Source organism: Schistocerca piceifrons, chromosome 8, assembly GCF_021461385.2.
Source record: "Schistocerca piceifrons isolate TAMUIC-IGC-003096 chromosome 8, iqSchPice1.1, whole genome shotgun sequence".
Lineage (NCBI taxonomy): Eukaryota > Metazoa > Arthropoda > Insecta > Orthoptera > Acrididae > Schistocerca > Schistocerca piceifrons.
The window spans coordinates 108,877,032-108,898,759 of NC_060145.1; the positions used below are offsets into that span (position 1 = coordinate 108,877,032).

The 21,728-nt window shown below is 39.1% G+C and overlaps 1 protein-coding gene across 1 annotated transcript in view; it reads left to right on the forward strand.

The window, feature by feature from the left end:
• The window catches only part of LOC124711320 (activating signal cointegrator 1 complex subunit 3), a 253,343-nt gene that overhangs the window by 105,114 nt on the left and 126,501 nt on the right, over positions 1 to 21,728 (forward strand). Inside the window, exons 17-20 of the mRNA XM_047241338.1 lie at positions 1,512 to 1,631; positions 8,530 to 8,644; positions 9,539 to 9,675; positions 12,693 to 12,869. Of these exons, the coding sequence (XP_047097294.1) occupies positions 1,512 to 1,631; positions 8,530 to 8,644; positions 9,539 to 9,675; positions 12,693 to 12,869 (549 nt within the window). The remainder of the gene's footprint in view (positions 1 to 1,511; positions 1,632 to 8,529; positions 8,645 to 9,538; positions 9,676 to 12,692; positions 12,870 to 21,728) is intronic.

Consider the following 21,728-nt stretch of genomic DNA (forward strand, 5'->3'; position numbering starts at 1 on the left):
CCTCGTGTTGGTCTTTGTGTAAAATTGTTGACAACCTACATGATACTTTTATGTCGTACTCAAACATTCCATCTAAGTGTTGATCCTGTATGGTCGTACAGTGAATATGATGTGTTTGAGGTGTATTATGACATGCAATGTAACTGATTTCAAAAGGACCATAATGAATCATTTGACAGTGACTGCATAGTTGAAACTGCAGTAGTGTATCAAGAAGGAAATAACAGTCAGGTGGCAAAAGAACTATAACTTGGACTAGGCTTGTTTCAATTCGTATGTATAGCTTTATATGTATGTAACTTCTTTTCTCAATAAATTTGCAGCTGTAACACTGTTTCAGGTGATTATGTACAGCAAATGGCACTTAACTTTTCACCCAAAATAACTTCTGATATGTTACAAATATTGGTAATCTCTTTTGAAGAAGACAAATAATGAGGAGCAGCCCATGAAACAAGCACCATTGTGTTTTCACAACTTATGCTCGTGAGCTGCTGCTGCTGCTGCTGCTGCTACCACCCAGAAGTTTACATCATATAATGTGTAACATTAACCTCACACATCACTTGCCTCAACAGTACTAATTTCTGTGGAAAGTGGAGTGAATGTCTGGATGGCGTACCATTTAAATGGCTGCAACAGGAGCATAAAAGTCCTCATATTCAATGTATTTTCGCTGAGTAATTTCCGATTGACCCTTCAGAATAGTTATATCACTATATTCGTCTCGTGCACATATACTACTGTTCTGGCACACAAAAAAATTAGTCTCCCCCCTCCCCCAAAAAGGGAAGAAAGAAGTTGACGACAATCTAGGTGATGAATAAAGTTTTGAAAACATATTAGTCTTTGTTTTAGGAGCCCCTGGCCATTATTTGTCTAATTGAAGGAAGATTACAAATATCTTTGGTAGACGAAAGCTATTTGAAGCAAAAAAGTTAAGGTCTTCACACTGCATAAAAGTGTCCACATTCATAATTCTTGATATGTATGGCACCATGACCCCAATGGCCATATGGCTGCATGGGTGATACAGAAGGTTACTGAATGAAAGGGAACCTTGTAAAGGAGAACCTGGCATGTCAAAATTGGAAATGTGGGAAGTAGTCGATTTAATCAACAATAAATAACATGTTATAAAATTGAGAGAAGGGAGCAGCCTTATCGAGTGAGAATATGAAGGATACCTTGGATGCAAATAAAAATCAAAACGAGACAAAAGAACTTGCAGAGAAGATAAATAGGAAAACTGAGCAAGAGTCACAGCTCAGTAAGTCTTTGTCATTGCCTCTGTCACAGAATGCTGCAGGTGTTACAATGCAATGTGCAGAACTGCAGTTGTGAATAACAAAATCACATCATTTGTGGAACAGTTAGAAGACGTTTATTTACTGGTCAGAAATTTCATGATAAAATCTATGTTGTTTTTATTCTAAGTGCAAATTTTTTGCAGTGATAATTATTTTAAATTTTGTATATTTCTGCATCCCAGGTCATGTTTGCTTTTTCAGGTTGTGTTGGGTACCATCTCAAATGTATCTGAAGCAGTTAATTGGCTGAGTTACACGTACTTGTATGTACGCATGCGTATGAACCCCCAGGTTTATGGGATAAATTATCAAGATGTAATGGTAAGTCAGCTGAATACAATCATTTACTAAATTGTCTGATTTAATAGCCATTCAACAGTAACAGTTTTTATGTGTTGCTTGAGACTTTCCCAACGAACTAGTTATAGGTGTTTTTCTCAGATGAGACATCAGATTTTATTGTTAAATTTCCATATTTCATCGGCGCAACTGGCATGCTACTGGGCTGTGACCAAAGCCTCCTGTTTATGCCAACTTAAGAAGAAACCACACAACTGAATTTGGCACATTCACAGCTGCACAGTTTCTTCTTGTACTGGCAGTATGTTTGCCATACCTGAAGTTGACAGTCAGTTATGCTGATGAAATAATGTGGAAATTTCATGATGTCATCTGATGCCTTGGCCAAGAACAATATCTGCAGCATTTTTTTATATGCAGGCAATTTACCAGAACAACACACTACTGTGATTGTTAGGCTCAACCTTCTGCTCTTTCAGTATTTTAAAGAAGTATTCCATCATCTTTCAGGGCGACTGGAACAAACTAAGGGAAACTATAAGCATGATTAAACTAGACTAAAGACAGAAGAATAATTAAAGAACTATACAAAGAACAAACAGAGATATTACAGAGAAGGAATGAATTAACAGAAGTTAGAATTATTAAAGGTGTTAGAAGGCGATCCAATCTGTCCCCATCCCTATTCACCGTCAATAGGGAACAGGCAGTAATGAATGCAAAAAATACTGTACAGGTATGAGCATAAATGGGGAAAGAAGCAGGATGACACAGCTGTGATAGTTCCAGATGGAAGGGCTCTCCAAAGAATCTTGGGAGCTATTGACACAGTCGAAATTATCTCAAAAAAGAGAGAGACAGAATTACTTGTGTGCTCGAAGGAACCAGAAGAAATAAGCATTAAAATTAGAGTGCAAAGAAAATAAAACAGAAAAGACTATAAAATATGTAGGAAGTAAGGTAACTGAGGAAAGAAGAAGCAAATAAGTCATAAAGAAACACAAAAGCAATGTTTATAAATAAAAGAAAAATTACTTGTCAAACAACATAAATATATAAGTGTGGGGAAAAATGGTAAAGAGTAGCACTGTATGACTGTGAATGTGCTCCTGGAGACACCTGTTGTAGACTAAATGGGCAAATAAAAAACTACCAGCCAGCAAATTCTGCTAAGAACTGACAAAGAGAGGTTATGTAGGGGAACAATAGAGAAAAGAAGACAAGTGGATTGGTCACATGATACTACAAACCATTCCAGTGTAAATATCATAGAAGGAACATTAAAAGAGAAGATAGCATGAGGAGACAGCAACTGGCATTTTTTAAAATCTTCTTCTTCTTCTTCTTCATCATCATCATGCATGATGGCCTCTGTAGGACCACAGGCACCCCCTTTGTGGACTGCATTTTCTTCTTCTCATCCCAAAGCCTCTTCATCCTTTCTCTTCTTCTCTCCTGCTCTTCTTTCGAGATCTTCAGTATCCGCTTCTCTTTTCTGTCACTGATCTCCAGCGCATTGGTTGGATTGTACTTGGCTCTCCAATTTTCCGTTCCTTCCACCTTGATTTCCAGTTCCAACCAATTCCTCCGGACTTCAACTACCTATTTGGTTCTTTTTTTTTCTCTTGCCCTCCCTGTTGTTTGCCATACTTCTTTTGTCATTGTATCCATACTCATCCTAAAATCTTGCCCTTTTCCATCTGATATCTCCCGATATTATCCTCATGCTCCAGTACAGTTCTTCCCTAGATCTTCATGTCCATCTCTTGCCCCCTCTTTTTGGGGCCTAGTGTCTTCTTCAGTACTGTTCTCTCTTCTTTATCCGTAGTTATGCTGTACCATTTCTTCTGAGTGTTATTGTCTCAGCCTCATATTGTACTGGATTCCTCATTATTGCCTTGTAGTGTCTGATCTTTGCGTTTGTAGATATATTCTTTTTATTGTATATATCTGTGGTCATACAGGAGGCTGACTTCTTCTTCACCATCTCCATTATTTCTTCATTGCTCCTGTTTCTTTCTGTTATAAATTCTCCCAGTTATGTAAATTTGTCCACCTTTTGTATGGTGCCTTCTGGTGTTTGCCAGTCCACGCTGGCATTCATTGCCTTTGTATTGTTGTAACTGATCCTCAGTCCCACCCTTTTGGCTATCCTACTTAGGTTGTAGAGTTGTGTCTTAATCTGTCTTGCTTACTATTGCTACATTGTCTGCAAAGGATAGGCGCTCCGTTTGGATCCCACTGTCAATGTGCATCTTCTGTATTCCCGTTTTCTCATTTATTGCTCTTCACTGTCTGCTCATTTCATCCAGTGCTATTTGACCAAAATTAGTGACAATCCATCTCTCTGACATTCGTATTGATCTCAAACTCTACTGGTAGTGTTCCTGTGAATCTCGCCCTTGCCCTTGCCTTTGCCTCTGTGAGAACTTCTGTTATTAGTTCTGGTGTTGTGCTGACTAGTCCTCCATCCTGTAGGATCCTCCTAAGAGTCTGTCTGTTGATGGAGTCATATGCCTTCATTAAGTCCATGAAGGTTACTACAGTCTTTCGTTCTTTAAGGCCCTATGTACTATCAGTTGTTTCAGGATAAATGTCTGTTTTATACATCCTTTACCCTTTCCAAATCTCATGTGATAATCTCCAACTCTACTTTTTGTGTGTTCTGCTAATCTCTTGAGCAGTAGCTTCGACAGCACCTGGCAGTTGACTTCTAGTATCGATATTCCTCTGCAGTTGTTTGCATCCCTCTTTCCCTCCTGATGTACTGGAACTGTGATTGCATTCTTCCATCCTTCTGGTGCTTGGAAGGCATGACTGACTGTTGTTTGCCTCCATCCTCAATACCAGCTTGTCTTCGGTTGGTTCACAGTTCAGCAGGTCATGAAACTACCCTGCAAGTATCCTAAGGTTCTCACACTAATGGTCGGTTCCCCTTTCTAATCTTGTATAAGGGGCGTTCAAAAAGAAATGAGCCAGAGGCATAGTTACAGAAACCAGTACCTGTTTATTAGAAGTATTGACCCTGGCTGTTGAGACACTTGTCCCACTGTGACACAAGGCGATGAAAGGCTGTCTCATAAAATTCCTGGGGCTGTGATGTTAACCAGCTCTGCACGTACAGCTGGATGTCGTCATTTGCCCCTCAAAACATTTTTAAGGTGACATTCTTCTTTGACCAAGATAGCCTCCTTCTGATTCACTTCCTGCAGCATGGGAGAACAATGAATGCCCAGTGTTACTCGCAAACCTTGACCACCCTTCGCCAAGTGATCAAATCAAAACGACCAGGCAATCTCACCCATGAGGTCATTCTTCTCCACGAAAATGCAAAGCTTCTTATGGCCAACACAGTCATGGCACTCCAGCAGAAATTCAAATGAGAGGTTCTCAGCCACCTTCCATACAGTCCAGACCTCTCTCCCTGTGATTATGCTATTTTTGGTCCCCTTAAAAAGACTCTGAGGGGCAAACGATTCACCTCGGCCGAAGACGTCCAACTGTATGTGCGGAACTGATTAACATCGCAGCCCTGGAAATTTTATGAGACAGCCATTCGCCGCCTTGTGTCACAGTGGGACAAGTGTTTAAACCACCAGGGTCAATACTTCTAACATACAGGTACTGGTTTCTCTAATTATGCCTCCGGCCCATTTCTTTTTGGACACCCCTTATATAAACAGTTCTCTGCCTCTGTATCCCATCATTCTTTCTGAATTTCCCAGTAGCCTCTGTTGTTATTTTTCTTAAAGTTGTTCAGAACCTCATCCAGTTCCTGCTTCATCCTCTGTCTTCTAGTCCATTTTAATGTTCTGGCCACTTCCTACCTTCTTAGAAAAACCTCCTTTTTTGTGGGTCCTTCTTGCCATTAGTCTCTCCAGGCTTCCCTCTACATCTTTCTCACAGTCCTTGCCCCACCAGCAATGTTTCTTTTTTCTTTCCTTCCTTACCCATAGTTCATCTGTCTTCATGATTCTGGTAGCTTTATTTGTCTGTGGCTGTCTACACCTGTTTGGAATCCAACAGCACTTGACTTCTGTAGGATAGTGATCTCATTATATCCTTGTGTTCTTCTTGACCTTGGTGTTCAAGATCTCTTTAGTGTCTGTCTGACTGATTGCTGTGTGATCAATTTGGAATTCCCAAAGTGAGTGTGAGGACTTGCCCATGCCTTTTTCTTATTCCTTTTAAGCAATGGAATTGATTGCACAATTGCCAGTCTGCTGTTGACCAAGGTTGACACAAGCTGGCATTCAGATAGAAAGCGTGTGTGAGTTTGGAGTGGAATTCAGATGGCATGGGCTATGAAGCAGTTATTGAATTCAAGCATAGCATGTTTCCCAGCTTGCTGCATGCTGTGATCAAATAAACACATCAAAAAAAAGTTTTGCATCACCCCAGTTCCCAGAACTCCTGAAGATAGACATTGACTGTGGATATTGTATCACAGACACAGTCCCTTTGACTGTTCAGAGATGTCACTAAACCCACCCAAATATATAAACAACCATGCGTGAGCAGCACCTATTAGACAGAGGGGGTCCGACAGCCGATCAGTTCCAGTCATTCCATCAGGAGGGAGGTACACGGCTCGTGTTGTCTGTAGTTCAACCATGCCTAGATGGTCAATACCGCAGTTTGATCGCGTCTGCATTGTTACTTTGTGCCAAGAAGGGCTTCCAACAAGGTAAGTGTCCATTCGTCTTGGAGTGAACCAAAACAATGTTGTTTGGACATGGAGGAGATACAGAGAGACAGGAACTGCTGATGACATGCCTCGCTCAGGCTGCCCAAGGGCTACTACTGCAGTGGATGATTGCTACCTGTGGATTGTGGGTCAGAAGAACTCTGACAGCAACACCACCATGTTGAATAATACTTCCCATGCAGCCACAGGACGTCGTGTTACACCTCAAACTGTGTGCATAGGCTACATGATGCGCAACTTCACTCCCAACGTCCATGGCGATTCCATGTTTGCAACCACGACACCATGCAGCGCGGTACAGGTGGGCCCAGAAACATGCGGAATGGACCGCTCATGATTGGCATCACATTCTCTTCACCGATGAGTGTCACATGTGCCTTCAACCAGAAAATCATCGGAGATGTGTTTGGAAGCAACCCAGTCAGGCTGAACGCCTTAGACACAATGTCCATTTAGTGCAGCAAGGTGGAAGTTCCCTGCTGTTTTGGGGTGGCATTATGTGAGGCCAACATACGCCGCTGGTGGTCATAGAAGGCACCATTACGGCTGTACCATATGTGAATGCCATCCTCCAACCAATAGTGCAACCATATCGGCAGCATATTGGCGAGGCATTTGTCTTCATGGATGACAGTTCACGCTCACATCGTGCACATCTTGTGAATGATGTCCTTCAGGATAATGACATTGCTCGACTACTAGAGTTGCCAGCATGTTCTCCAGACATGAACCCTGTCGAACATGCCTGGGATAGATTGAAGAGGGCTGTTTCTGGACTACGTGACCCACCAAGCACTCTGAGGGATCCACGCCGAATCTCTGTTGAGGAGTGGGACAATCTGGACCAACAGTGCCTTGATGAACTTGTGGATAGTATGCCACGACGAATACAGGCATGCATCAATGCAAGAGGACATGCTACTGGATATTAGAGGTACCAGTGTGTACAGCAATCTGGACCACCACCTCTAAAGCTCTTGCTGTATGGTGGTACGACATACAGTGTGTGTGATTTTCATGAGGAATAAAAAGAGAAGAAATGATGTTTATGTCGATCTCTATTCCAGTTTTCTGTACAGGTTCCGGAACTGAGGTGATGCAAAACTTTTTTTGATGTGTGTATATTTAAAGTTTTTCATTTTGATGATTTTCAAATAATTGTATGTCATTGTGCAGATTGATAAATTAATTTGAAATAAAATCACTATTTTCTTTAATGTTTCTTTCCCAGTAAATCATCTTATTTCACAGTTTATTGACTGCATGATGTATCTGTTGACGGTGTATAATACAAATAATCTTTCTTTAAAACACATTTTTAACAGACTATGTTTATTGTTAATCAGATACAAATACAAATTGAATAATTGTATCATTTGAGTACTGACTCAGTTACAAAGCTGTTGATTTTTAATTACTTTAATAAAGTGCAATGAGGCTTCTTGTAGTCACTGGCTGTCAGCTGAAATCTCACAGTGACCGGCATTGCAAAACTGTCGATCAATACATGGGGATCATACAACTTTATCACAGTCTCGTAAAGTCTGTATGGAACAGAAAAGGAACTAAATATTTGAGCATATTGAAATAAAACAATAGTAAACACACTGAAATATAAATTTATAAACTGCAGAAATTGATTAAAATTTGTGCCGTGATCAGGACTCGAACCTGGGTCTTCTTGCGTACTAGGCAGAAATGCTGATCGTTTCACCACCGCAGCACTATGGTCAACATTGCTGCATGAACTACCCAAGTTGAATGCCCTGCCCAACACGAACTTCAATTCATATCTCCAGCTTATTTTCTCCATTTACCTGATATTGCTCAGGCAGAAAATATATCAGTGTAACCGTCAGTATTTTGTAACACTATGATGTGGGGTATAAGTTATTCAGTACTGCTGTTTTTGACCTGTGTTGTTCATGTTGAAGTAGTGCCAGCTGGTCAGCATTTTAATTGTGATCCTGCTTTGTGAAGATTACCTCCTTGGGGATCTTAGTGTTGATAGGTAAAGTCACACTAGTGGGTAACTCATTACAGTTGGTTTCTGTCACAAATAAAGAATAATAGCTTGTGATCAGTGAAAGAAAATTTAAATGGGACTCAAAACTTACTGATTGCGTGAGTCATTTTACAACGTTAGTAAGTAAACATAGTGGAAAGAGGAATATTTGTTACAGTTAATATACTGAGAATTTCATTTCATAGGAAGATCAAACATTGGAGCATTGGAGACTGAAACTTATAACTGCTGCAGCCAATGAACTGGATAAAGCTAAAATGATACGTTATGATCCACGCACAGGATCGCTCAGTGCTACAGGTTTGTTAATTTTATTGTACAATTAATGATTATAAACATGATTTTATCAGTTAGGTGTGATATATTTAAACTATGGATTGGACTGAAAAGGTGTGGACATATCTCTCTCTCTCTCTCTCTCTCTCTCTCTCTCTCTCTCTCTCTCTCTCACACACACACACACACACACACACACACCAAAAATAAAGTCCATAGGTTACTATATGTAATGTATACTCACTCACATGCATTTTCCTCAATAATTGTGTACCAGTTTCAATCTTTCCCATAAGGTAACTCCTACTATTCTTATCTCTTTTTGATGAAAATAATGTCAACGGCTGGCTGGTCAGGATATGGACAATAAATTGTTGCCGTGTTTGCAGAGATATATTCGCAAATGTGTAACCGTGCACCTACAACACAGTGGTTAAGGAGTGTACCTCACAAATACTGCTGAACAGCTTCCATATTTCAGGAACTACTCTGTTCAGCACCATTTCCATATTATAGTGTTGCAACCCAGCATTCTAGCAATGATAGTAACAAATAGTGGGAAAGCAGGCCAAATCCTGTAGTAACAAATTGATCCTGCATCGATGTGAGACAAAGGCAAAAGAAAAAGGAGCAGGAATTGAATATTGGAGTTCAGATTTCAAATCTGCGTTCTTTTTCCTAATAATTATTGTGCTTTCACTTGTGTGAAGTGCTAATTTATTAGCAATAATTTCTCTAGAGCAAAATACTTGCTTCCTCTGCCAGCTATGAAGTTGATGTGAGAATATAAATATTAGAAATACACAAATTTCCTGCACGGTAATGGTCCAGTCCCCAAGACCTTGTAAAAAATATCATTGCAGACATGTTTTTATTTTAAATTTGTTTCAATTAAGTGACATAACCATTTACTTTTAGATCTTGGGCGAACTGCAAGTCATTTTTACATCAAGTATGATACGGTGGAAATATTCAATGAGCTAATGGCACCAGTTATGTCAGAAGCTGATGCACTTGCAATGATTTCGAAGGCCCAAGAATTTGATCAATTAAAGGTAAGTACCTCTCCAATACTTGAGTCGTGAAACTGTGTACGCTTGTTAGTATCACAAGAACTTTTACCTCAACACAGCACGATGAAGACTGCTTACTTTACCAAGGAGTTAAATGTTGAGGATATTAGTGTGCAACTGCTTGCTTTTATCCCTTGAACTGTTTTGCTTGGCTGTGACACATTTCTTCTAAACCCATCAGCTCATTGGCAGTGTGGCAGTGGATGAACAAATTAATTTGGATGTCTTCTTGCACTTTGCTGGATAATGTCTTTCACTGAAACTGAACAGCGAGTAACGTAAGGTTTCTTGTGGAACATAAAAAGTCAGCAACGCAGTTGGAAGCTTTTTACATTGAGAATTAATGAAAACTTTGCAGAAGTTTGGTAAACAGTATTGGAAGATCAAAGATTGAGTGATGGCACATGTGGACAAAGAAGATTTTCAAGACCTTTTAATAAAGAAGTTACTCATGATGAAACTATCTACAAAAATGTTGCTGGAAGATTTGTCTGATGATCAAAAAGGAAATGAGAAATTAATTTTGCTCTCACCATTTGGAGCATATTAATGAAGAAACCAGTTTTTAAAACTATTATTAAATATGATAGTTGTGAGTTCGTACATATGATCCAGAAACCAAGTCCATGCACTGATAGTCTGAGTCTTCCTCAAGAAACTGTATGAATAACTTGAAACAGTTTACCCAAAATATTATAGAGATATTTTGGACTAATTACATGAACGTGTCAGAGAGAAGCACTCTCAAACAGCACCAGGACAGTGTGTTTGTCTCCAACACTTTCTCAGTGAAGTAATGTATTAAAACCAGCAGTCCTTGAGTTTTCACTTTACTCACCTGTTTTGGAATGATGCAATTAATAATTTTATCTCCAAATACCAAAAACCATAAATTGTGGTTACTTAGGCAGCTTTCGCTTCTGGTTTTTAGTGAACGTATTTTGCAAACAAAGAAGTGATAACGTAGTAATTTGGTCCCTCAGTCTCCACACGACTAGCTAACCAGAATTCATATCTCCACAAAAAGAGACATTTTCTGTTGGCAGAAGAGAGAAATACATAACTAGAGCTCCTTCACAACCTTATGAAAAATGACATGCAAAGATTGTTTTAGCAGTGGGATCAAGAAAAGCAGAGGCATGGACTAAAATGGGTCCTCTTTTGAGGTAAACAATTGTTAGGTACACAGAGCTGCAGCACCAGTCCCATTTTTCTTGTGTAATGTGTCATGCCTACTCATTCTGTTCCTTTTTTAATTTGTATTATGCAAAATTTATGCTGATACTGTGCACTTTTAGGATTAGTGGGTAATTTGGCAAATATGGTTCAAAAAACACTTTCTTACTGCATTTCAAAGATTAATTTACAATTGATTTACTAAACCATTATAGCTTATTCATCACCTTGTTATTTATTTTCTTTCAGTCACTGCTTATGTTGTCATATTCTTTGACAAGTGTGACATGGCATGGAAAGCCACTTGTGGTTCCTTAAATTTTTGTTTCAATAATACTGCCATTGAATACAACAGAACAAATACAAAAATTAACAGTAGTAATACAGTACAAAGGTGTTTAATAAATTGTGAAGGGATGACTTCCATGGAACATGTTGTTGTGTTGTGGTGTAAAATCATTTTCTCTATGGGAATGGAAATGACCGTTTGGCGTCATTGGCCGGGAGGCCCCTTGTGGTGCAGGTCCGGCCGCCTTGGTGCAGGTCTTATTACATTCAACGCCACCTTGGGCGACCTTCGCACTTGATGGGGATGAAATGATGATGATGACAACACAACACCCAGTCCCTGAGCGGAGAAAATCTCTGACCCAGCCAGGAATCGAACCCGGGCCTGTAGGACGGCAGTCCGTCACGCTGACCACTCAGCTATCTGGGCGGACATTTTCTTTATTGAAAAATGCGACTGTATTTCATCCAACTTCATGTGGAAGCAGTCCAACATATCACTGTAATATTGTACAGTGATCGTTTTCCATTTTTGGAGAAGAGTACAACTACAACACCAATGCATGCATAAAAAATCATCACCCCAACTTATCCAGTCTAGGGGTACTATCTTTGCCTTCTTTGAAGCAGCTTTGCTGGAAGCAACTCATTGATCTGACTGTTGGCCAGCTTGCAGAGTAAAATGATAAATTCATATTTCGTCTGTGGTGACAACTCACGTAAATTGCTCCAAACACAGCTTTGAATTTGAAAATTACACTCAGTTGTCATTCACAGTCAGCAGTCACAGCCCTCATTGAGCCGATAGTTTTTTCCGTTGCACACAAGCAACATATTAACTACCGTTCCTGTAGGAGTGCCTACGGTGTCTGCTACTCGATACACTTTTGTCTGATAATCAGCAAGAATTGTGTAACATGAGCTTCTACAATGTTTTAGTTTTCTTTGCTAACCAAATCTGATGGATGTTTGACTGCACTTTAGATTTGTTGAACCAATGTATGGCATGTCACCGGTGAAGGATCACTGTTAATGGTGACCAATTTCACTTTTGTATTGTCAAACATTTACCCATGTAAAAGCAGAAAGTGATTTATTGAGCTGTAGTATAGTTATTTCATGTTGATGAAAACCACTCTAGCACAAAAATACCGAAATGGCTGACAAATCCAAAATAATCTATGACTTAGTGTCATTTTTGTTTAACATCATCTGTCAGGTAGCAGCACGGAATGTTAACACAACTTAGCTTTGTTAACAATGACATCTATGTTCAAATATGGGTACTTATTATTGAACCATGTACCTATAAGCAGTAAATTGATGTGTGGTATGAATATTTCTTTTGAAAGCAATATTTGTTGTCCAGAACATGGTTATTTGAATACATGACTTGAAAATGATGCCCATATTTTTGCAGAGCCACTAATACAAGCATTTCTGCATGTCTCTAATATTTTGTACTTAAATTTATTATGTAGGTGCACTTCCAGTTTCTCAGGGTGGTGTTTGATGCTGGGATTTTACTGTTGCAGGTCCGAGATGATGAAATGGAGGAGCTGGACCAGCTGGTAGACATGAACTGCCCGCTGCCTGTGGCAGGAGGCACAGAGAACGTCTACGGGAAGGTGAACATATTGCTGCAGACATTCCTGTCTCACGGGCGCCTCAACTCTTTCTCCCTCATCTCAGACCAGTCATACGTAATGCAGGTATACAAATTCTTAAAGCTTTTTATTATGGCCAGATTGACATATCTGATGGATAACTGGTAATTAAAAAATGTGTTGACATCAGCAAAAGCTTACGTTGTGTCAAGAAGATGTTTATTTTATATATTAAAAACACCAGAGTAAGTTGACATTGACTGCTGACTCAGTCAGCTATTTTTCACAAGTACATAACTGATGTGGCTTTTTTGACAACGTACTGTGGCAGATATTAAAACTACAGAATATTAAACTCTGTGCGGGAAGAAGGGAATTTAGGCACTAAGATTCTAATCATTTGAAAAATAAAACACAGCCAACTATAAAGTGAGTGGTTTACTGTGCGCTGAATAATATAGTTATTGGGATCCCCTTGTGGAATAATATAATTATGGGGAAACCCTTGTGGAAGTAGCAGCACGGGGCTCTCTTATAAATTGTAAATAAAAAATGAATATTGTACAAACAACACAAATAAATTAGTATAAGAACAATACATATATTGCAAACTGAAGTTGATGTGCATGGCTCAACTACAGAATGCAGTATTACATCAGTCTACTGAAAAAGTGTATAAAATACTGCCACTCTTTAAGCAACATATTACACTCTGAATTTTGTGTGTATTCCAATTAAGGGTGGACCTTTGTAGCTGAACAACAATACAGAGTTGCATATCTGCATGGATGCCAGCTCCCAAAGTTTAATATTTTCGGGATATTACTTGTATTACAAACTGAAGTTGGTCCGTGTAGCTCAACTATAGAGTGCGGTACACAGTTGCATAACCCAAGAAATTTTATTCACCAGTATCGCATGTTTTGCAATGTAAAATTGATCTTTGTAGGTCAGTGATATATTTGCAGTACACAAGTTCCTCCTCCAAAAGGATATTGTATGCACAGGTACCCACCTTGAAAGCAAATATAGTACTCAGAATATTGAGTGTATTTTAATCTCAGCTGTACTTGTATATTTCAAGCTGAGAATACGAAATTTAGGTGCCTTCTATAAAATCAAATGATTTTGTTTTGCAGCTTGAATGTGTTTTAATCTGAGTGTGCATTATATAGGTGAAGTTCAGAATGTAATACATAGACAGGTAGTACAAAAATAAACAATACATTCTGAGTGTAATTTGAGTTGTACTTGTTGGGTGCCAGCCTAAACAAAACTTAGGAATTCATTACACATTTGAAGAAGGGTTGACATTTAAACTAAGTAGCACTTAAATTTATGCTGTGAGATCCAGAGCTATCGCGTGTATAAGTAATCACATCATACTCAAAGAAACCATCAACAGTAATGTTTAAAAGCCAGTGCTATTATAAATGTGTGCTGTCGAAGGACATCAGTTACATCACAGTTGCCGTATCAGTTGTGTCAATTTTTTAAGCTGACAGCTTGTACTGCATATTGTAACATACCCTAAATGAAAACAGTTGGTAGTATTGCATAAAAGAACAGTTTTTGTACATTCCAAAGTGCACAGTAGGCACATCACACAAAAACTAGTTGTCCACAGGAGATTACTTGGCTTCAACGGTGTCCTCAGTTTGAAAGGGAGCAGGACTAAAGTTTCTTCAGGTTTGCCATATCCAGCTGGAACCACTTGTTGGTGATTAGATCCTGCAGAACTACCAAATTACACCCTTGTTTATCGCTATGTTTCTCTCGCCATTCCTGATAGCCCGCATATTTTCCGGGGCATTAAGACTGGGCGTTTAGCTGGTCAGTCACAGCAGTAGGATGCTCAAGTGTTTGTCAAACTGGGAACATACATGTGCAGGTGTACGAACATGGGTGCTATGATCTCGAAAGACGGGAGTGTTGACAGAATACTCGACATGCAGGTGTAGAAGAAAGGATGACACTTGGTCACTGGCAATTTTGAAATAGACATTCTTCTGTTAAAAACACCTCCAAAGCATCAGTAAATCACCTTGAGCCCAAATTACACCACCACACACTGCAGGTGAAATTCTTCATTGGGCCGTCAGTGCACTCGTCACCTCGCATCATTTGAAAACTGGCAAAATCATTACTCATCAGACTACGCTATATGCCTCCAATTGGCAGCTGTCTGTATTCAGTGTTTGGCCCATTGAAGACAGAAAGCTTTGTCCCGCTGTAAGCAGTGGCTTTTTGTGAGGTTCCTGATGGCAGCTGTAAATTGCATAAAATGCCCTGTGCGCAGCAGTTCATGTACAATTTGAAACCAGTTGTTATTCAAGAGGCATGACACTCATTTCCAGTCACTGTCGGGGCGACACTCATTTCTGGTCGCTGTCGATAGGATTGTTTTATGACTAGACTTCATATACAGTGTTACGTGACTTTGAATGATACACCATTTCTTGGAAACATTTGGGCAATTCACACTTTTACACCAACACATTGGGAAAATTCATTCACAGCATGGTGAGAGGCACTTCAAGATACGGTAGCAGCACTCTGCCATTCTGTCAAGTCTCCAAGTTGACCGACCTTTTTGCATTGATACTGTACAAGTTATGGTCATGTACACACTGCTTCAATCCATGACTTGTGTCAGCTGCTGAGGGTCACTTGACTGCCAGCTACTGGTTCTGCACCACCTGCAGTGCTCCAGACTGACTGAAGTGCTCTTCTTCAAATGGTGGTATATTTTGTCTGACAAGCTTACATACCTCTATATGAGCTCGATCACACTCTTCAGTTGTGAAACTAGCTTGTCGTCTTCATATTAACTGTCGTACAATATTGAAAGGAGGGGAGAGCCAAAGACAGCACTGGCTGGTGTACAGAGCAAGGGTGTTGATGCCACAGAATACAGCAGACAGAGCTAATAATAGATAAAGCAGAAGCAGCAAGGCTACATGCACACTGTGTAAAGAGTGATCTGTTGTACAGATAAAAATTTAAACTGTGTGGCAGACCAAAGAGTGAAGTGAAAAATTCTGAAATTTTGTTAAGTGCTTCTGAAGACTAGCAGGAATGAATTGTGAATAATAGAGATGCAGTGAGTCACTACTTTTATTGTCATTTTCTGTCTAAGCTGCTGTGAACATTTTGTATATTTCCTGGCATTGGGTCTCTGGGGTGTAGGAAGAAGCCAGTGGTGCATATTTCATTAAAGTACAATACAATGAAATGACATAACATTTTGAAATGTTGTTTTATTACATTGCTAATATTATTTATAAAATAACCTAAAAAAACCTAAAACATTAACTTTAAAAGAAGTTACTCTTCAGCTGAATGGAAGGAGGTGTCCAACACCAAGTTCCTTAACTCAGTTTTTGCCCACAAGAGATTGTAATATGCTGAGCCAAGTTGTTAAATATGCATGTATCCATGGAACTGATTTCCTTCTATACTAATATAAGCCTGTGAAATCTCTGTAGAGGTTTGTTTTCACCCTAGTGTTACATTCAAGCATTACACTATTTTTGAGAAATGAGAGTTGTTGGTAATGACAAAGGATGTTAATGAATAAATGTGTTGTGAAACAGCTGTCAAATGTGAGTTGAGTTTCCCTGTGACATAATTCTTTAGCTCATTAGTCTATAAAAATCTACAAAATAAATTAAGTTTCCTCAGTTTTACATTAATTAACTGAACTGAGACACTTCAGTAATTCAAGATACAGGTTTTCCTGATGGGGTTATGATCTCTCTCTAATCCTCTAAACATAACGTATCTACTTTTTGTATAACTTTATAGCAGAGATGCTGGGTCACAAATAGGCACAGCAAAAAGACTGTTCCAAATAAAGCTTTTGCCCCGTAAGGCCTTTGTCAAAAATAGATGAGACACACACACACACACACACACACACACACACACACACACAAACACTAACACTAACACTCACGCAAACACAACTCGCACACACAACTGCAGTCTAAGGCAGCTGTACCCCCACTGCATAATTGTTACATTCCATCGTGGATTTTCCACTTTTGATTTTGTATAACTTCGTTGGAGTAGATATTTTTATAACTAGCAGAGCTATATGACAAATACTGAATTTAGGGATTGTATGTTCTGAGCGTGTGTTCACTGGGAGTCCAAACAAACTGTTGTTCAAGAACAGCAACAGTAAATACAAAGCTGCCAGTGTACCCCACACTCAGATGATTTAGTCTTAAAAAAACTTGTTAGGCTTAGTATTTGAACTGCGATTTATCGCAAATACTATGCAAAATTTATACCATTTGTGACTGTATAATGAATGTTTATTTTGTTGGTATTCCTACTACGGAGAGTAAGGTGATTTTGAAGACTCTTGAATGGATATTTCTTATTGGTTGTGAGTACATGGGTAAAGTATGACTGGGCAGTAGTAAGTATCAATGTTAAAAAATATAGATTTTGTTGAGAGGTGTAGAGTTGTTGTTGCATTCTCTTGTGAAATGTGGACGCCAGCTAATGTAGACACACTTGAGGAGAACAGACTAAAAGAATAATTTATGCAAGTGATCAGATAATACAAGTTACAGGCTGTCTCTTCTCAACTGAAAACTGCAGTTTTGAACTGTTACAATTAACACTGTCACATCCCAGGCTAGGGTCAATTGGTAGAATTCGGCCTGTTGACCAATGTGGGAGGGAGCCTGAACTGGCGGATAAGAAAATCTCACCTGGAGAGGAAGCTGGGTAAGGAAGTTATATATGTGGAAGCATATAGATTAGTGCTACACCCCTCCATACTGTGGCTCCCTTTTGGAGGTCGGAAAATTCCTTCAACTGGTCGGCAATCACTGCTGTGAAGTAACTCCACCTAGTCGTTCCATCTCCTCTCTTTCTCACACCTGTTTTCCTGGAAAGTATTGCTTTGCTAATTTTAACCTTCTCAGTGGCATGTTTTGGCTGTCTGGTTTCTGCAATAGCTTCTGGCTAGTGTAAATAGTTAATCTGATGTTTTGACAACTTCCAGAACAAAGTCAGAATTTGTTTCTGTGTTTTGTTTCAGCAGTTTACCTCTAAAAAATGGTTATGACACAGATTACTTGTAGCCATTAAATGAGGGATTTGTTCCTGTCTTCTATGTTTTGCCCATTACACACCATGTGTCCTAATGTGGACAGAGTGTATACGACCCGGGAGATCCAGGAAAAACCCGGGAATTTTTTCATCCGGGAGAAAACTGGGAAAAATCAGGGAATTTTTTAGAATTCCGGGAATGTTTCATTGTTTTAGTTTCCAGTTAAATTTTTGTGATTTTGACTGTTAAGAACCAATACTCCAGCAAAGGATATTACTGTATCCTGCATCTGCAGGATAATACTGCAGCAACAAAACATTAACAGGAGGAAGAAAAAACGAAAATAAAACTTAAGTTGCAAAGGAAATCCGCCATATACAACAACAAAACATAGTGCTCATACAAGCATCTGCCAACAGCAAAGTGTGTCAATGGCTTTAGAAAGACGATGAAATGATTCATAAGACAAATTGCCTCCGATGAGAGTGATGTGACAGCTGTTGACATTAGATTCGTTTCAGCAGTTGCGGACGGGCTCTTGTGCAAAAAAAATGTTCAAATGTGTGTGAAATCTTATGGGGCTTAACTGCTAAGGTCATCAGTCCCTAAGCTTACACACTACTTAACCTAAATTATCCTAAGACAAACACACACACCCATGCCCGAGGGAGGACTCGAACCTCCGCCGGGACCAGCTGCACAGGGCTCTTGTGCATGCACAGTTGAATCACGTATGGGTAGTACCTTCTCCCGCTTCTGGCTACAGATGTGTGGCTGGGCGCCATTATCTAGTATTGCCCTGGTTCGGAAATATCGTAGATCCAGGGCTGATGCACAGAGCAGTCTGAGTTGTGGTGGGGAGGTGGATAGTCTCCACGTGACCTGTGTTTACTTTTAGTGATTTTGCTGTTTCCTCTTCATTCATTACTCTCACATCAAATGAAAACAAAACGGATTTCTGTTGCCGGGAGCTATCAAATGAATTAAAATACATTCGTGTAATTATGGAAGGCTAAAATATGTTATTGTTTTCAGGTTTTATTTCCACATTTCTGACAGTCAAGCATTCACCTTGCAGAACAATGAGGTTATTTTTGTCGCTTTGCTAAAGAGATTTGGCTTTTATTAATCTTTTGCGCTGAGGCAGTCAATTTGTTTGAAACGAAGTGTTTAATTTCACACTGTTGGCTAGTGTCAACTGTTCGCTGCATTTCAGGTGCACGTTTTCCATCTCCTAGCTCGCCTGGCATTATGCCATAATAAAGAACCAAACATGAGGTAATAAGGTGCTGGTACTCAAGAAAATTTACATCCGAATCTGGACATAACGAATGTGCACTTTAAGCCCAGTTATGCATTTTAGTACGGTTCACGAAATTCCGATGAATTTGAAGTGTCCTCTGATGTCTTGTTTCTTTTGTGACATAGTGCAAGATCTTTTAATGTTTTACACGTACGAACATACAGGCTTCCTGTGTCGTCGTAGCTGCGCAAGAACGGTGGCGCCTGTTATCTGGTGCTCTCTGGCAACAGCTGAAATGAATCAGTTTCTAACAGGTCACGGGAAAACGTCGTGGATGGTGGTTTGAAAAGCGTTACTTTCAAAGTAAATTTCCTTTTACACAAGATGGACTATATGCGAGAATGTACGATGAATTTCTTAAATCAAAAAGCCTTTGACTCTCAATTCAAAATCAACTCTTTTAGGACGACTATCTAGAAGAATTTCGAACCCAGAAGATCAGACATTTACGTCGTTATTAAATATTTTACTGGCTCATTTGTGTGATATATCTTAAAGTGCAACACGCGCATAAAAGATCAACATTGTATGTGGAAGCTTAGCTTCTCTTGCATCTCATTAATCTTCGAGACTACGATTATATGCGGAACCTCTGTTTTTCTTGTAGCAACACTATGTATATTAATTTAAACCATCAACTTTTCTTATTTGTGTGTTCGCGCTGCTTAAGAGTGATCTTGCTATTGGCTGACTACATCACGTGTCCCGCTGTCATCAGCTGGCGAGATCACATGACATGAGCTATGACTGGCTTACAAAAGAGCGCGCAATCTTGATTTCAATGCCTCGAAAAGTAACACGCGGTGTTTGGTGGAATTCAAATTTATATCTTCATAACACTAAAATATGCAGCATACATGTTGCTGCTACACATCAAAGATCTTTCCAGTTCGTATTTTTTCCCCCCCTGAGTTTCGTTTTCTACAGTGCCGGGAAATTCTACGTCGGCGTATAAAACCATAAACATTTAAAAGACTGATAAATTTTACGGTGCCGAGGATAAGCATACTCTCACATAACATAGGGAAAAATGTATTTTCGCCCGGGAGGAAGTATATTTTCTGCCGAGAAATCTGGGAAAAATCCGGGAATTTTTTTTCCTTGTCCATGTATACACCCTGCTGGAGCATATCCTCATCTGCAAGGGTTTATTTCTCCATCAGTGTTCGATAATCACTCTTCCACTGTCAGAATACAATGTACCTTTGCGTCAGCTGCTTTGGAGCTCCTTTTTGTAGTAAAATTGTGTAATTTTTGTTTAGTGCAGGCCCCAAGACTAATATGGTACTAAGCTTCATTCTCTGAGGGCCTACATTTCTGTCTTTACAAAGATTTGGCTTTCTCACTTGAAAAGGTGACACAACATATCAAGTCTACACTGTTCTCATGGCTCTCATATATTGACTATTAAACTGTACATTTTAATCTACATGTGATTTTGTAGTCCTGCACAGGGATGATTACTGTGTGTGGGTTATTCAGTGGTGAAATCAATGACTGACAGATATTTGTTTTGTAATAAATTCTCTCTATTTATTGCTTTTATTTTAATTATGAATATTAACAAAGCTACTTTCCAGCCAAACATGGGGATTCAGAGAAATGAAACTTAAGATCTGAGGATGCTAGTTAGATTGACAGAGTAAAAATTATGGGAAAATATTCTTCACCAGTGACTGTAACTATACACAAGGAATTAGGCATAGTCAAGCTTTCTGAGGCAAAATTTTATATTCTCTTGTTGTTGTTTTATGTCCAAAACCTGTCTTGATGTAGCTCTCCTTGCTACTCTGCCCAGTGCAAACCTCTTCATTTTTAATAACTACTGCAGTCTCATCCAAGGGAACCTACTTGCTGTATTCATGATTTGGTCTTGCTCTACAATTTTGACTTGGCCACACTTCCCTTTGTTACCAGTTTAATGATTCATTGATGTCTTAGGATTTCCCATCAATCAATCATATGTTTTAGTTAAGTTGTGCCATAAATTTCTTTTTTCCCCAGTTCGATTCTGTACCTCGTCATTAGTTATTCACTCTAGCCATGTAATATTTAGCATTCTTTTGTAGCACTGCACTTCAAAAAAGACTCCCTAACACTTAAATTTATATTACATGTCAACAAACACCACTTTTTCATAAATGCTTTTCTTGCTATTGCCAGTCTGCAATTTGCATCCTCTCTACATCAGCCACAATTAGTTATTTTGACACCCAAATAACTAAACTCATCTATTTCTTTTAGTGTCTTGTTTCCTAATCTAATTGCCTTAGCACTTTCTGATAGCTTTCGACTACATTCTATTACCCTTGTTTTATTTTTAATGATGTTCATCTTATAATCTCTTTTCATGACACTACCCATTCCAATCAACTGATCTTCCAAGTCCTTTGCTGTCTCCAACATAATTACAATGTTATCAGAAAATCACAAAGTTTTTGTTTCTTCTTTCAGAAGTTTAATTCCCTTTTCTAATTTCTCCTTGGTTTCCTCCAGAGCTTGCTTAATGTACAAATGGAATAACACTGAGAACAGGCTACAATCATCTTTTTCATGTCCTTAGACTCATATAACTGCAGTTTGGTCCAGG